The sequence below is a fragment of the Odocoileus virginianus genome, chromosome 28 (assembly GCF_023699985.2).
Source record: "Odocoileus virginianus isolate 20LAN1187 ecotype Illinois chromosome 28, Ovbor_1.2, whole genome shotgun sequence".
NCBI classification, from domain to species: domain Eukaryota; kingdom Metazoa; phylum Chordata; class Mammalia; order Artiodactyla; family Cervidae; genus Odocoileus; species Odocoileus virginianus.
In genome coordinates, this window is record NC_069701.1 from 37875570 (window position 1) to 37892629 (window position 17060).

Consider the following 17060-nt stretch of genomic DNA (forward strand, 5'->3'; position numbering starts at 1 on the left):
TAGCTCTCTCATTACTCACCAAAGTCCTATACATCTTTCAGGGTCCCTCAGGTAGCACCTCTTTGGGGAAAGCTTCCCAGATGGCCGTAGAAGCCTCCTGCCAATGCAGGAGACATAAGAGATGTGGGTTCCACTCCTGGGTCGGGAGGCTCCCCTGAAGGAGGGCATGGTAACCCACTCCAGTATTCTTGCCTCGAGAATCCCCATGGACAGAGGAGCCTGCCAGGCTACAGTCCATAGAGTCGCAAAGAGTCGGACACGGCTGAGGCGACTTAGCACGCACTTTGTGGGTGGGGGCAGTCCCTCAAAATGTGGTCTTCCTCCATTTGCTTCTTCATCGCAGCTTGTCGCCTCTGCCAGATCAAGACCTCTTTAAGGACAGTATAAGGATATGACTCAAGTTTATTTCTGCATAACTCTTACACACAATAAAAGTTTACTGAACAAACAAATCCGTTGTATGCCCCTCCCACCGGACAGGAAACGGTCTGTGAGAGGGAGAGTAGACTGATGATGTGAGCCAGGACGTTTGGACTTAGGTTTCCAAGGACTGAAAGCGATGCTCAGTGAGTCGAGACTCTACAGTTCGAGCAAAGCTAGGATGGATGGAAAGGCGATCCGTCTGGATTTTGTCAGAGGGTGGGCGGAAGAGTCGGGGGTCGACACTGGAATCTTGGTTCTCAGAGGGAGCCGAGAGGCCTGGGCTCGAGCTTGAGGCGGTTTGGAATTGGAAGGTACGAAGTGCCTACTTTGAGGCTGTCTGGAACCGAGGTCGGGGACGCGGATACCCAAAGTCAGCGAGCGTCAAGGGACTCCGCGGTCCGAAGTGGGCGGGGAAGGGCTTCATTCTGGGAGCCTGGACCCCGCCCCTTTCCGAGGGCGCTAGCCCGGATTGGCTGTTCGTCCTTGACGTCTTGGAGCCCCGCCCCGGCGCGCGCCCGGCCGCGTGCCCACCCCCGCGCGGCTGCTGCATCCTACTCTAGCTCCGCCACAGCTTGTTCACTGAGCGGATTCCTGAGCCCCAGCGGCGAGGAGCTCGTCGTGGGGCTCCTGGGCCGCGGCAGCGGGCAGGCAATGCTCCAGAGGCTTAGGCAGCCATGGAGGCCGAGACGGGCGGCCTGGAGGAGCTGACGGATGAAGAGATGGCGGCTCTGGGCAAGGAGGAGCTGGTGCGGCGCCTGCGGCGGGAGGAGGCGGCGCGCCTGGCGGCTCTGGTGCAGCGCGGCCGCCTTATGCAGGAGGTGAATCGGCAGCTACAGGGTCACCTGGGCGAGATCCGCGAACTCAAGCAGCTCAACCGACGCCTACAGGCCGAGAACCGCGAGCTGCGCGACCTCTGCTGCTTCCTGGACTCGGAGCGCCAGCGCGGGCGGCGCGCCGCGCGCCAGTGGCAGCTCTTCGGGACCCAAGCATCCCGAGCAGTGCGCGAGGATCTGGGCGGTTGTTGGCAGAAGCTGGCCGAGCTGGAAGGCCGCCAGGAGGAGCTGCTGCGGGAGAACCTGGCGCTCAAGGAGCTCTGTCTGGCGCTGGGCGAAGAGTGGGGTCCCCGAGGCGGCTCCGGCGGCTCGGGGGGCTCTGGCGCTGGGCCGGCACCCGAGCTGGCCTTGCCCCCCTGCGGTCCTCGTGACCTGGGCGATGGAAGCTCCAGTACCGGCAGCGTGGGCAGCCCCGATCAGTTGCCCCTGGCCTGCTCCCCAGATGACTGAGGGCACAGCTTCCCGCCGATGCCCGCCCGGATTGTTCCTCAAGCGACGAGACTGCGGTGAATCTGGGGACCCGGACGCCGCCCCGGCCGCGCACGAAGGGCCGATGGAATGGACTTAGAAACCCTAACACTGAGGAAGGCCCCTGGCTCTCGCTGGCGGGGCAGTAGGGGGACTGGAGGCTGGAGTGGAGGGACTTACTGGGGGCTGGGTGGAGGCTAATAAACTGAGGCGGAAGCAGAGCCCATGGCTCTGGCGCGTCTGTTTGGAACTCGCCGGCGTTGGGACGAGGGCGGGGACCATTGGGGGTACCATTCCCATCTGGAGGGACTGTAGAACTAAGGTGGCTGACTCCCCCGTTACTCCAGTCCTGGGGCGGGATGTGGGACAGTGGTGAGCCATTGGCTCCCCCCATCAGGCCCCAGGACAGGCCGTGATCCGGCCCCAGAAGTGGCTCCAGCTCCCTTCCCGGCTCCTTCCTGTCCAAGACAATGGAGCAGGAAGCAGGTGCTGGGGGCCTAAAACCCACTCAGCCGCCTCCCGAGAGGCTGGAAGGGGCCTAACAGCGCCCTCCGGTGGCACACGCGGGAGCACTGTGGGTCCCCCACCGGGAGGAGGATAATCCTCTTGGCTTGGCACCTCACAGCACTTCTCTTCCTCTTCTCAGTCCTGGAGATGAGGCAGAACCGATGTAGCCTCATTTGTCAGATAAGAAAATCGAGGTCCAGAAATATCAGTTTGTCTAAGTTCAGGTAGTGAGTTGGTGGAGCTGAAATGGGAGCCTGAGGCTTGTGGTTCCAAATGGTTCCCTTTAGCCTCTGGGTCCAATGAGAGCAGACTAGAGCTTCAAGCCTTTTATTCCATTTTGGCAGGTTTGTATAAAAATACTCTCTTTAGGAAAATAAATAGCAGCTGCCCACGCTGTGGAGGCTTGGAGCTAAAGTCTTCTCAGAGCTGGGGGCTGCAGGTCAGCTCTGGCACTCTCCTGAGCCGTTCCTTTTAGGAGGCGCTGGCAGAGTGTCCTGGTTCAGTAACCTGGTGCTGCTCGCAGGGCGGCTGGGTGAGTTAGTGTTCTAGGCTGGTAGAGTATCATCTTCTGTCAGGGGTAGGGTTGGGTGGATCACAGGAAGAGGCGATGAAGACCATAGGGGTGACCTGCAGGGGATTAGGGCTCCAGAGGACCTCTGAGAATCTACAAAGTCCCTTGGGAGCTGCCCGGAATTCCCTCCAAGTGGGAACTATTTTGTCTCTGATTTAGTGCAAATTGTGCTAGAGAGGCCAGCTCTGGAGAACCAGTGGGCAGCTTTGGCTCTACTAGGAAGCAAAATATGCTCAGTCTCGTCTGGAGGGATGCAGAAGAATCTGCTGGAGTTGGACATGGGATATGATCCAGACCAGCTGGACCAATGAGCAGGGAAATACTGGTTAGGGTGGCACCCATGGGGAGCAGGAGCTGGAGTGCCTCATAAGGCCAGGAGGGTTGGGGAGCCCAGGGGATCAGAAGAGGGGTCCCCACTGCTGCTGCTACTCTTGCGATGAGCTGAGGCACAGGGCTCTGGCGTGCTGGGGTAGGTGAAGACCAGACTGGGGGTGAAAGGAGTCAGGGAGGGTGTGGTCATGAGCGTGGGAGTGTGCAATGCTTCGGGTTCAAGTATAGGCCCTGGGGAAAGGGAGATACATGGCACAGGGCGGGAGGGGCCTGGCGGGCTGCTGCTGCCGCTGGCACCGCCTGTGCCGCTGGTTTCGCTCTCCTTGGCCCCTTCCGGGATTTTGCAGATGGGGCGGTGGGCTTCGAGCACCAGCTCCAGGCGCTCCTTCTGCTTCTGCAGCTCCTCAATCTCTCGCTGCAGTCCAGATTTCTCATCCTCCAGTTTGTCGGTCTCCTGTGGACGATAAGGAAAGGAGTCAAGAAGAAGAGGGCTGAATGTCGCAGAGCCTCCCCCGGTGGTAGTGATTGGCAGGTTGGGGCGCGGGGGAGGGGAGGCTGGAGAGTCTCCCTCAAGTATGGACTACAACTCCCATGAGCCCATAGGAGAATATGGGCACGATTCCCATCAGGCTCGGGGGCACCTTTGAAAGATATTGTCGGGCCTGCTTCAGCTCTGCTATGTTCAGAGCGAGACACGCTGCAACTAATTTTTAACCACTTTTTCCTCGTCGCAGTGCCGCTCCAACGGGGAGCTTGGGGGAGGGGATGTATCTAATGGCGCCCCCTGCGGCCCTTGGGAACTGGGGGCTCTCTGAGGTTGGGTGGGCCGGGACCAGGGCACCCTCTGCACTCGCTGGTGCTCACCGCCTGCAGGAAGTCGGTCAGTTCTTTCCTCCGGTTCCTGCACTTGGCCGCAGCTAGCTTGTTCCTCTCCCGCCTCACTCGACGGCGTTCCTCCTCCTCGGGGCTGATCTGGGGGAAGGAGGGTTACAGAGAGCAGTCAGGTGGACTCTGTGCTGCTGGCCAGTGGTAGGACCCTGGCACAGGGCATGGCAGCACAGGGGCGCCCTCACACTGCACTCTGGGGACCTCCCCACCCTGACCCGTTCCGCATTTAGTAAGCTTGGATTAGTCAAATTTCCTCCTCGCTCCCAGCTTTTGCTTCCTATGATTCCTCTGGGAATGTCCTCCTTGTCCCTCTATAAATCCTAACCCCCTCTCCCAGGACTCCACTGAGATCCCTCAGGCCACCACGACCCTTCCTGGAAGTCTTCTTTCATTCCACAGCTGTAAGTGGCCGTTGCAGCCACTCTTTTTCAAAGGAACCTCTTCTTTTCAGTCACTTGATAACCAAACCTCCTCTTCCCCAGGGGCTGTAAGCACTAAGAGGGGCTAATGAGAGCTTCTATGTAGTTATTTATTGGGAACCTACTGTGTGCCAGCTAAGTGCTTTATATGGATCCTTAACCCAGCTTCTCTTGTAAGGAGCCAAAGGCCAGGGAAGATGAATAACTTGTTTGTGGTTCCAGAGCAGAAATGAAAATCCATGTGGTTAAGAATCTGCTTTGCAGTGCCGGGGACACTGGTTTGACCCCTGGTCCAGGAAGATCCCACATGCTGCAGAGCGACTAAGCCTGTGTACCACAACTACTGAGCCAGAGCTCTAGAGTCTGTGCTCCGAAACAAGAGAAGCCAACACAATGAGAAACCTGCACACCACAAAGAAGAGTAGCCCCTGCTTGCTGCAGCTAGAGAAAGCTTGAGAGCAGCAACAAAGACCCACCACAGCCAAAAAATAAGTAAATCTTAAAAAAAATTAATGCAGTCTATTTAACACTGAGAAAGGGCCCAGCTGATGGACACCACCTCTCCCAAAAAGGAGCCCATTCATAGCCCGTCTAGGAGTACCCAGGATCAAAGAAACGTGGCTGAAGGAAGTCCAGGAGCCTGCCTCTGGGGCTTACACCATGGTCTCCTTCCATCTGGTCACAAAAGCCAGCCATTCTTTTTCTGGAAAAGCCACCCCTGACTAATCGCACATTTCTCAGGATTCTAACTGTCCTTTCCATCCTCTACCCTGCTGTCAGAGCAAACTCATTAAGAGGCAGCCCTCACCCACTACAGTCTCAGATACTGAAATGCCCCAGGGAGAGCAAAGAGGAACCAGTCCCTTAAAGACCCTCCAGCTCTTAATCATTTATTTGGGCAAGGACTTTATTACTAGCAGTGAGCAGCCAAAAACCCTGGTTTGGAAGGCAAGTGTTCCCAGCTCTTTCAACTTCAAGCCTCCTCTTACCTCCTGGTGAGACACTGTGGCTTGGTGGGTATGATCTGACTTTAGAATTGGACAGTCCTGTCTCATTACTCACTCCTTGTGTGACCTTGGGCAAGTGACTATCTCTCTGTGCCTTCATCTCCTTAGCTGTAAAATGGGGGAAAGCCAGAGTTCATTCCCAAGAGGGTTTTTGTGAGGATTAAATGAGTTAGAGAAATTGAGACTCAGAGTAGCTGAAGGAAACCCTTTCTGTTTTCACCTCGGCAACACAGCCAACCTAAGCCCACCCTCTCCACACCTGTCATCAGGTGGAGCCCTGCTACTGCCCACACAGCTTTCCACATACGCACCTTACATGTTCTCACCTCTGCCTCCATTCCTGCTCCTGCCATCCCCTCTACCTGGAATGTCTTTCCATCATCTTTCTCCCTATGCAAATCCTACCCATCCTTCTAGGCTAATATGCCTCCACCTCCAGGAAGTCTTCCCTGATCCAGAAGTGACTGCATTGCCCTCTGGGTCTCCCCAGGGGCTCTCATCACTTTCTGTCTTGGCCAATAGTAACCAGCGAGCCTGTTCTCCCCACACCCCTTCTCAGCCTGTGTTCTGCTTCTGGACAAGAGTTTATTCTCTGCACCTCAGCACCCCTGTGGACTCAAGAACCTTTGTGAGCACCTCTGCTTCTTACCTGTTCACAGGCCCGGCGACGCACCCCTGGAGTTGGGCCCAGGGCCCGGATGACTCCTGGCCGGGGCTGTGGGGGACTGTATGGGGGATAGGCCAGAGGCCTGGGGTAGCTGCTGGGTCCCAGGAAGTGAGGCTGAACCATCCACTGCAGCTCCTGGTTGCCACTCACAGTGTTGATGCTTGGCACGAGGTGGAACTTCTGAGGGATAAGACATGGAGGGCCAAGGATAAGGTCTGTGTGGATTGAGGGGCTTCCAGTAATAAAGTGTGAATTCCAGGTGCTGTCCCAGACACTTTAAAAATACTGACTCCTTATAATTTGCACAACAGTATCTTCATTTTAAGGGCTTCCCTGGTGACTCAGCGATAAAGAGTCTGACTATATTTCTGATGCCAATGCAGGAGATGCAGGTTTGATCCCTGGGTCAGGAAGATATCACTTAGTGGAGAAAATGGTAACCCACTCCAGTATTCTTGACTGGAGAATCCCATGGACAGAGGAGTCTGGTGGGCTGCAGTCCATGGGGTTGCAAAGAGTCGGACACGACTTAGTGACTAAACAACAACAAATCTTCATTTTCAGACAGGAAAACGGTTGTCCCTAGATAGACAGTCAATAAGTGGGAAGTGAGGTTTGGGCCCAGGTGATCAGGGTCTTACCAGCTCCTGCACCCTGCCTGAGTCCCATCTGCACAAGGAAGATAACGACAGCCCCAGGAAGATTCCCTGGGGAAGGAAACGGCATCCTGCTCCAGCATTCTTGTCTGGGAAATCCCATGGACAGAGGAGCCTGGCGGGCTACAGCCCGTGGGGTTGCAAAAAGTCAGACACAACTGAGCAACTTAGCACAACTTCAAGGGTGACGATGAGAATCAGGTAAGAGAATGTGTGTGCGACAGAGCCTGGCAAGTGGCAGGTACCCAACATACAGGGGCCATGGTAGGCAAGAGCCACTGCTCTGGGTTCAAGCTAGCTCAGTTCTGATCTTAGCTCAGCCATCTACTGGCTGTCAGGGTAAATTATTTATCCTCAATATGCCTCCATTTCCTTGTTTTTAATATTGTCATAGGTTAAGATCATTTCCCTGATGCCAAGAAGTACCCTTCAGTAGCTCTGAGGTCACAGTTTAATTGACAAATTAAAAAAAAATAGTGGCACAAAATAACGGGTTTTAAAATCAATGGGGTCTTAGGTTCTGTGAGACAAGGTAAAAAATGAGGTGGAAAGTGCCCAACACAATGCAAGACTGCACAATATGCGCTGCCACGATTCTTTCAGCCAGAAATGTGAGGAATGGGTTGAGATAGGGACTCAGTGTTCCGGAGGAGAACTGAGTTCAAGCCCTGGGGCTGGGCCCTGGGTGTGGGCGCCCAGCCGTCCGGGAAGCTCCCTCAAGCCCAGGCAAGTCTAGCCCCGGCTCAGCGCTGCGGGCCCAGTGGCCCAATGACCCTAGTTCCCGGCCTACGTACCGCCGGCGGCATCTCCCGCTCCCGACGTTGTCAGGGCCCGGGCCGCTCCGGGCCAGGAAGGGAGGGGCGCCCGGGGTGAGTCACCCACCGTGACTCGGCCGCCGTGACTCGGCGGAACGGACGCCGCTCCTTTCCACCCCTAGCGACACGTGCTCATCGCCCCTCGACAGGAAATGGGCACCTGCAGCCTCCCGGGTCCCCCCAACCGGCAGCGGGCGCCGTTCGATGTCGGGGGCGCGGGAGTTGCCGGTTGCATGACCCCGCGCACGTCCTGGCACCTCGCGGTCTCCACCCGCCCCAACCCGTAAAGGGGTCAAGAGCCAGTCTCCCGGAGCCCACCAGCTCCACTGCGGCTGGACGGGGATGAGAACTTGGCGATGGGGTGGAGAGGGACAAACAAACAGGCAGGCACACGGACGACCACAGACAGACTGCTCAGGATTCCCAGTCTGTCCGGGCAAGCCGGCTGGGGGAGCCAGTGTGTGGGGACCTCTCGGCCGCGGCTCAGACTCCGGACCTCGGAAATGTCGTCCGAGATGGATCGGACCCTCTCTGATCCGGTCGGGGCTGGGACTAATCCCGGACCAAGGGGGTCCCCTTCCGAAGCAGATGGGACAAAGAAATTAACGGTGAACAGGAGGAAGGAGAGGAGGTAACAGAGACGGAGGGACAGAGAGACAACGGACAAAGGGGGAGGGGACGTGCGCTGGGGCCGATGCTCGCAGAGATGTGTTCCTCCCGCCGTGCGCGCTCTGCGGGGCTGTGGGGCAGAAAGCGCCTTTGGACAGCGGAGAGTGGGCAGAACCCGCTGCCACGGCCCCGAGACCTGGTCCCTCTCCCGGTTCCCGGTCCCAGTCCCCGAGTGTGCCGGAGCGGCCCGCGCTCTCCTCGGCGCTGTCCACCTGTGGACTCCAGGTGTCGGGTTCCTCTCACCTGCTGGCCTGTGGCCGGGGGCTGCGTCGGGCCGCCGTACGCACCGCCGGCGCCGGAGCTCGGTCCGGGTTCCCCGTAGTCTCGGAACATGCCCTGGGTTGGCGGCTCTGTGGGGTCCGCGTCGGCGGCTTCGGTTCTGACTCACTCGCTCCTTGCGGAGTCTTTTCTTTTTATGAATGAAAAGTCCTCGGGCTGAACCACTTCTACTGGGGGGGGTGGGCGGGGGAGGGCGGGCGTTTCGCCGCGGCTCTGGTCACCTCCAGGCTCCACCTCTCCAGACGCGCCGCCTTTTATCAATCCGCCCTGAACTTTTCGATCGCCTCCCACAGTCCAGTAGCCGACTGACTCTCGGTGGGGAAAAGGGGCGGATCTGGCGGCTCCCAGGAACAGCCGCGGGCCCGCCCCCTCTGACGTAGCTGCCCAAACATGGTGCGATTTCCTCGCCGCGCCCAGGTGGAGCGAAGGATTCCCCCGCGGACCTACGCACCTGCGAGCAGCCGGGCGCCCCGCCCCGCCCCCAAGAGCCGACTTAGCCTCCGCCCGCCACCCCCCCCCCCCGCGGTTCCCCCCGCAGCCCCACCGCTTGGTCTAGCCTAGTGTTTGCATTGTAAAATGGGACAAAATAATCACAGAGCGACCTTGCCACGCGTGGGAAGTTGGAATGAAGAATATGAAAGAAGTCTGGAAACTGTACATCGGATTATAAATGTGATTGATGTTGCTAGTATTACGATCATCATCACCTACTGGGTGCTTATTCATGCCCGGAACCATGCTACTGCCATCCAAGTCGTGACATGAGTCCCCTTCACTGGCGCTGTTTTAAGGTTCAGGTATACGAAAAAGTGAACAAATGACAAACCAGAGTTACAAAAATGGTGTGTATTTTAAATAATTACAAGGACATGTTAATACTTTGAACTACCCACAGATACAAAGCAATACAATCGCCTTACTCACAGGATAATTTTAGGAACTGTAGCAAGGTTTAATTCAGAGCCCCTACCGGTAGTGAGATCCTGTCAACTGAGCCAATTGGACACAGTTCTGTGTTCTGATAAACGCCATCTTCCTTAAATACTGTAACGGCTCTTCCAGGACTGTGTTGTCATCAGCCTTGTTTGGAGATTATGTCAAAGGTTTGTGTGAATGTGAGGCCAGGACCAAGTGTCAACAACCAAAAACCAACAACTCTGGGAGGAAGGTCCCTTTATCAGCCCCATTTTGCAGATGGGGAAACTGAGGCCTGAACAGAGTAAGGAGCTGCCTGAGTCACACAACTACACAGAGAGAGAGCTGGGCTATTCTGCTTTCCACTGGTACCTCCTTTTGATTGGCTCCAGTTTTGTCCTCACAGAAGGGAAATTTCAGGAAGATGGGGTCCTGGACTACCTTCCTCAGGGACAGAGGCCACAGTTGGTGGATGTATTCAGGACTTAGAACCAAGAGGCCAGCTTGGCCCTGGGCTTCCAGTCCCAGAGTTACTATTTTCTGTCTCTGTTACCCTGGGCAGGTCACCTTCCTTCTGAGTCTTGCTCCCAGTGGGAATAATTGAGCCGCCTGCTGACCTCATGGGGCGGCTGTAGGATCAAATGAGATCACAAATGTGAAAGTGCTTTGTAAGCTGTAAAGTGAGGCGCACTCAGAAGGTGGTTACCCATCTGGTGCCTCTCCCTTTTCCTTATTCTACTCTGCTTGTCATTGTCTAAAAAGAAAAGAAACCACCAGCAGTTTGCCAGAATGAGAAATACATGGGTGTGTGTATGTGTGTGTGAGTGTGCATGCACACGTATGTGCACACATGTGTGCATAAGTGGGGGGGAGAGGCAGTGTGACTCATGGAAAAGAACATATGTGCTGGAATCATACACCTGGGTTCTGAATTTGAATTCTTCTTAGGCTGCTTGCCAGCTGTATGACCTTGGTGAGGCACACAATCTCTCAGAGCCTCATCTGTGAAATGAGGACATCTGATGACTACAAAATGATAAACATCTCAGGATTGTTAGAGAATAGATATCAAATAATGTTTCATGCTGCGTACAGCATATAGTAAGAATTTGACAAATAGCAACAAAACATGCACGTTAAGAAAAAGCCCCACGGGTGGAAGCTTTGGGGGTTCTGATCACATGCTAAGGTACTTGTGTGTACGCACACACACTGATATCCGAAATTCTTAGCTGAACCTAAGCAGGACAGGTCAGAGTGAAGAGGCAGACAGGTGGTGGCACATGGGAAGCCTAACAGGTCAGCCTTGACTGCATTTGTCTGCCAGCTCCAGAAACACAGACTGGGACAGTGATTGAGCAGGGGCTCAGGTCTCAAGTGTGTGTGTGTGTGTGTGTGTGTGTGTGTGTGTGTGTGATTACATGGCTCTCAAAGTCCCTTCCTGCCCTAACCGTCGGTGGAGCCACAAGGAGGTCTTTTCAGAGGCTGCACATTCCAAGCTTCTCAGTCACTAACTCCCGCCTCGTGGCTGCAGTAACGTTCCTGGCCCTTGACCTCACTAGCTCCCACCCAGGGAGGCCTGGCGAGAATTCCAGGGGGCCACAGTGATTTCAGGAGTCTGGGGGCTGGGAGGTCTAAGAGACCCAGGCCTCGTCCTTTGGCAACTGTGTGAGCCTGGCTCTATCAATTTCCCTCTCTGAGCCCCAGACAGTCCCCACCTCCTGGGGCTGCAGTGAGACAAAAGGAGGTAGTGCATGAGGCTGTTCCGCACCCAGAAGGTTCTGTCAGTGCCCCCAGGGCACTGAGGTGATGTTTATGTTTTCCAGTTTCCGTTCACTTTTTACGTTGAAGTTTACTTTTTTAAATTGAGGTGAAATTCACATAACATACAATTATCCATTTTAAAGCATACACTTGAGTGGGATTTTGTGCCTGCATGAGATTGTGCAACCACCACTTCTCTCTAGTTTCAAAACTTTTTATTTTTTTTCAAAACTTTTTAAATCGTTCCAGATTTAAAACACTCCGTGTCCATTAAGCGCCAGTACTCTGTCGTGTCTGACTCTTTTCGACCCCGTGGACTGTAGCCCATCAGCCTCCTCTGTCCATGGGATTTCCCAGGCAAGAACACTGGAGTGGGTTGCTACTTCCTCCTCCAGGGGATCTTCCTGACCCAGGGATCAAACCCACATCTCCTGCGTCTACCTGCATGTCTACCTGCGTTGGGAAGTGGACTCTTTCCTGCTAAACCACCCAGGAAGCCCATTGAGTAATGGCTCCCAATTCCCTGGTAACCATGCTCCCATCCCCTAGTAACCGCTCATCTGCTTTCTATTGCTACAGATTTGCCTGATCTGGACACTTCATGCAAATGAAATTATACATTTGTGACCTTTTGTGTCTGGTTTCTTTTACTTAGCATAATATTTTCCAGGCTGCCAATACTATAGGATATATCAGCATTTCATTCCTTTTTATGGCTGAATAATAGTCTATTGCATGGCTATACCACCATTTATTTATTCATCAGTTGATGGAATTGGCTTGTTTCTACTTTCTGGCTATTATGAATAATGCTTCTATGGACATTTGTGTACAAACTTTCATGTAGACATATGTTTTCCATTTATCTTGGGAATATATCTAACAGTGGAATTGCTGGGTCATGTGGTAACTGTATGGATCACAACAAACTGTGGAAAATTCTTCAAGAGATGGAAATACCAGGCCACCTTACTTGTCTCCTGATAAACTTGTATTTGGATCAAGAAGCAACAGTTAGAACCTTACATGGAACAATTGACTGGTTCAAAATTGGGAAAGGAGTATGACCAGGCTGTATATTGTCACCCTGTTTATTTAACTTACATTCAGAGTACATCATGTAAAATGCCGACTGGATAAAGCACAGGCTGGAATCAAGATTGCCAGGAGAAATATCAATAACCTCAGATATGGTACCACTCTAATGGCAGAAAGTGAAGAGGAATTCAAGAGCTTCTTGATGAGGGTGAAAGGCGAGAGTAAAAAAGCTGGCATAAAACTCAACATTCAAAATACTAAGACCATGGCATCTGGTTCCATTACTTCCTGGTGAGTAGAAGGGGAAAAAGTAGAAGCTTGACAAATTTTATTTTCTTGGGCTCCGAAATCACTGCAGCTGGTGACTATAGCCATGAAATTAAAAGATACTTGCTCCTTGGAAGGAAAGCTATGACAAACCTAGACAGCGTATTATAGAGCAGACATCGCTTTGCCGACAAAGGTGCATATGGTCAAAGCTATGATTTTCCCCGTAATCATTATGGATATGAGACTTGGACATAAAGAAGTCTGAGCACTGAAAAACTGGTGCTTTCTAATTGTGGTGCTGGAGAAGACTCTTGAAACTCCCTTGGGAAGCAAGGAACTCAAACCAGTCAATCCTAAAGGAAATCAACTCTGAATATTCATTGGAAGGACTGATGCTGAAGCTGAAGCTCCAGTACTTTGGCCACCTGATGCAAAGAGCTGACTCATTGGAGAACACCCTAATGCTGGGAAAGATTGAAGGCAGGAGGAGAAGAGGGCCGCAGAGGATGAGATGGTTAGATAGCATCACCAACTTAATGGATATGAATTTGAGCAAACTCCAGGAGATAGGAGAGGACAGGGAAACCTGATGTGCTGCAGTCCATGGGGTTTCAAAGAGTCAGACACAACTTAGGGACTGAACAACAACGATGTTGTTGTAATTTTCTGTGTAATCTTGTGAGGAACTGTCTCACTGTTTTACAAGTGCTTGTACCGGTTTACATTCTTACTAGCAGTGCCTGAGGGTTCTAATTTTTCTACATTCTTGCCAACATATTATTTTCTGTATTTAAAATACACCCTAGAGGGTGTGAAGTGGTGGCATCTCATTGTGTCTTGATTTGTATTTCCTTAATAGCCGCTTGTGTTCCTTAATGGCCAGTGAACATCTTTTCATGTACTTGTTGGCCATTTGTAGATATATTTTTGGACAAATGTCTATTTAGATCCTTTGCTATTTTTAATTTTCTTTTTTCTTTTTGTTGTTGAATTATATGAGTCCTTTGTTTATTCTAAAACCCTTATCAGATAAATGATTTGGAAATATTTTCACCCATTCTGTAGGTTGTCTTTTTACATTCCTCATGGTGTACTTTGATGCACAAAAGGTTTTATAATTTTTTTGAAGTCCAATTTATCTGTTTTTCCTTTAATTTCTCATGCTTCCAGTGTCCAATCTATGAATCTGTTGCCAAAGTTGAGGTCATGAACATTCATCCCAATGTTTTCTTCTAATAATTTTTAAATTTTGATTCTTATTTTTAGGTTGTTGACAAAATTGCAGTTTAATGTACATACAATAAAGTCCACTCATCCATTATGTTCAGGTCAATGATTTTTTTTACATGTATGTACACACACGTAGCTACTGCCCTGATCAAGGTATGGGATATTTCCAACAGCCCACACCTCTTTTTGTCTCCTCCCAGTCACCACCCACCATCCATACATAACCACCATACTGACTTCTATCATCATAGATCAGTTTTGCCCGTTCTTGAACTTCATGTAAATGGAACCGTATAGAGTGCACTCTCCTGGGTCTCGTTTCTTTTACTCAGCATATCTGAGGGATTCATTTACATTGTTGCGTGAAGCAGTAGCTTGGTCTTTTCCATTACTGTGTAGTATTCTGTTGCACAACTATCCCATAATCCTCCTCTCCATTCTCCATCTGCTGATATGGATGGCTTTCTGAGTTTGGGCTCTTATGAATAAGACTTCTGTGAGCATTCTTTTTTATTTTTAAGTCGTGCCCAAACTCATGTGAGATCTTAGTTCCCTGGTCAGGGATCAAACCCATATCCCCTGCAGTGGCAGTGTGGAGTCCTAACCACTAGATCACCAGGAAGTCTGTGCATTCTTGGTATGTCCTTCCACGGCCAATTGCACTCACGTCTCTTGGCTGTCCGCCCAGGGGTGTAGCTGCGGGTCACAGGGTACTCGTTAGTTTGGCCTTCATTCTCTCCAATGGTTCCCATCCCGCCAGCAATAGGTCAGAGTTCCAGTCTTCCTACATCTGGAGGTGACATTTCAGTTCACGTCCACAAAGCTTTCTTCCCCTTGGGCCTGGCCCCATTCTGTCTAACCTGGATATTCCCCACAGCCTCCAGCTTGCTCCCTTCCCTCCACTTCCCACCCAGCAGCCCGAGGGATTTTCTACTTTATTTTTATTTACTTATTGTTGGGCTCCTGGCTTGTGAAATATTAGTTTCCCAACCAGGGATTGAACTTGGGTCCCTGGCAGTGAAAGCGGCAAGTCCTAAACACCCCGAGGAAGTCCCCTGAGGAAATGTTAAAACCCTGACAATATTCACAGAAGAACCTTTCATAGTTCTGACCACTTTGCCCTGACTTGGACCTTTCCAAGCCACGGAACATTTCAAATTGCTTCTTAGGAGGGTCTGGGGTCTGGGAAGGGGTAGGGTCCGGATGCGTGACATATTCTGTATTGTTTTAGGTCGTGTGTTGATTGAGAGGCTTGAAGGGCCAAGAGAGTCATGCACTAGTGTCGTACACTCATATATGCTGTTGTTATTGTTTAGTCTCTCAGTTGTGTCCGACTCTTTGCCATCCCATAGACTGTAGCCCACCATGCTCCTCTGTCCATGGGCTTTTCCAGGCAGGAATACTGGAGTGGGTTGCCATTTGCTTCTCCCGGTATCTCTTATGAACCAGCCACTATTTGAAGTAATTCACTGATGCTCACAACCATCCTGTAGAGACAGATAATAACATTCACCTATTTTATAGATTAGGGGATGGAGGCATAGAGAAATTGAGCAAATTGCTAAAAACTGCACAGCAAGGAAATGGTGGAGCCAGGCTGTGAATGTAAGCAGTCAGTCTTAAGAGCCTGAGCTTCTCACTGCCTTGTTAGTCTGTCCCTTGAAGGCAGCCAGAATCCTGAACATGGCGACAGGTTGTTCCCTCTGCCCAGGATGCCCGCCCTCATCCCCTTGCCTGGCCAGCTGTCATCCTGCAGGTGTCAATTTCCCCTCCACTTCCTCAGGAGGCCTTCCTAGAGTCCTTAACCCAGGTTAATCTCTCATGCAACAGAGCCCCACAGCATTATGCAGGCTATTCAGTTCAGTCTCTCAGTCGTGTCTGCCTCTTTGTGACCCCATGGACTGCAGCACACCAGGCTTCCCTGTCCATCACCAACTCCCAGAACTTACTCAAACTCATGTCCGTAGAGTCAGTGATGCCATCCAACCATCTCACCCTCTGTCATCCTTCTCCTTCCACCTTCAATCTTTCTCAGCATCAGGGTCCTTTACAATGAGTCAGTTCTTTGCATCAGGTGGCCGAAGTACTGGAGTTTCAGCTTCAACATCAGTCCTTCCAATGAACACCCAGGACTGATCTCCTTTAGGATGGGCTGGTTGGATCTCCTTGCAGTCCAAGGGACTCTCAAGAGTCTTCTCCAACACCACCACCGTAATGTAGGCTATTACATGTTTTTAATCTGCTCAGAATACTTTTTAAGAATTTTATGTTTTAGGGATTCTCCCTATCTCTTGTTCTGTGTGTGTGTGTGTGTGTGTGTGTATGTATAGATGTGTGTGCAAGAGAAAAAATATTTTAAAACTTTATTTTTATTTTTTACTTTACCTTATGTTTTTAAACTTTCATCTCATTTGTTTTTCAACTAGGAAATACGTTTACATGCTTCAAGATCCAGAAGTCACCCAAGCATATACAGGGAAAAGTATCTTTCCGTGTTGTAAGCAGTCTCTTGTGTATCTTTTTACCCAGAAGTTAAGCTGCTCTACACCCTGTTGGTTTCTGTTTTATGTTTTGTTTATCTGGCTCAAGTCATGTGGGACCTTAGTTCCCCAACCAGGGATAGAACCCGTGCCCCCTGCAGTAGAAGCATGGCGTCCTTAACTCCTGGACCACCAGGGAAGTCCCCTTGCTGTTATGTTCTGTGCCATGTGGACCGTTTCCTCTGAATGCAGGATACCAGGGGCTCTGCTGCTGGAGCCCAAGAGGCTCTGCCCGCCCAGCTTGGCCCCTTGGGTTTCTTAGAGTAGCTCCTGTCCCCTGTAGTCCCAGGCCTGGGGCAGTTAGGGCCTGTCACCGAGTTCTTGGACTCTCCTACCCTCCTAGGCTGAGGCTTCCTCCCACCCCTGGGCTCCGGGTGCCAGCCCCGGCTTCGGGCCAGCCCAGGGATAAAACTCTTATCCTGGAATGAAAGGCCGGCAGGCCTGGGCTGGGCCTAGTAAACGCTACACCCTCCCTGGGAGGATCTCCGGGCACCGGTGTAAACTGAGTCATGGGGGGCGAGGGGGTGAGTCATCGGCCCATGAGTGGGTCCAGATGAGGCAGAGGCTGTCTGCATGGAGCCCTCCCTGGGCCACGCTTCCCGGAGCCACGTTCTCAGGTCCCCTCCAGCCCCCAGGGGGACCCTGGCCCAGGGCAGAGGGAGCGGGGCCCACTGGGACCAGGGCCTGGAGGCCAGACTCTCTGCGCGCAGAGTGTGCCTGTGTGTACGTGTGTGAGTGTGTGTGTGGGGTCAGGGAGGGGGGAGGCAGACA

The 17060-nt window shown here is 52.2% G+C and overlaps 2 protein-coding genes across 4 annotated transcripts; one reads left to right on the forward strand and one right to left on the reverse strand.

Moving 5' to 3' along the window:
* Positions 1 to 922: 922 nt before the first annotated feature.
* On the forward strand, positions 923 to 1945 carry CCDC85B (coiled-coil domain containing 85B). Its single transcript, XM_020906481.2, has one exon. The coding sequence runs from the start codon at positions 1098 to 1100 to the stop codon at positions 1704 to 1706; it is 609 nt and encodes a 202-aa protein (XP_020762140.1). The 5' UTR covers positions 923 to 1097; the 3' UTR covers positions 1707 to 1945.
* Positions 1946 to 2542: 597 nt separating this feature from the next.
* On the reverse strand, positions 2543 to 8658 carry FOSL1 (FOS like 1, AP-1 transcription factor subunit). 3 transcript variants are annotated; one of them, XM_070457657.1, is made up of 4 exons: positions 8497 to 8658; positions 6096 to 6293; positions 3997 to 4104; positions 2543 to 3586 (listed from the first exon to the last, which is right to left on the reverse strand). In XM_070457657.1, exons 1-4 carry the CDS (start codon positions 8584 to 8586, stop codon positions 3167 to 3169), a joined length of 816 nt encoding a protein of 271 aa, XP_070313758.1. In that variant the 5' UTR covers positions 8587 to 8658; the 3' UTR covers positions 2543 to 3166. The 3 variants fall into 3 exon arrangements, with proteins under 3 accessions (XP_070313758.1, XP_020762138.1, XP_020762137.1); XM_020906479.2 differs by lacking the exon at positions 8497 to 8658 and adding an exon at positions 7652 to 7756; XM_020906478.2 differs by lacking the exon at positions 8497 to 8658 and adding an exon at positions 7564 to 7649.
* Positions 8659 to 17060: the final 8402 nt, after the last annotated feature.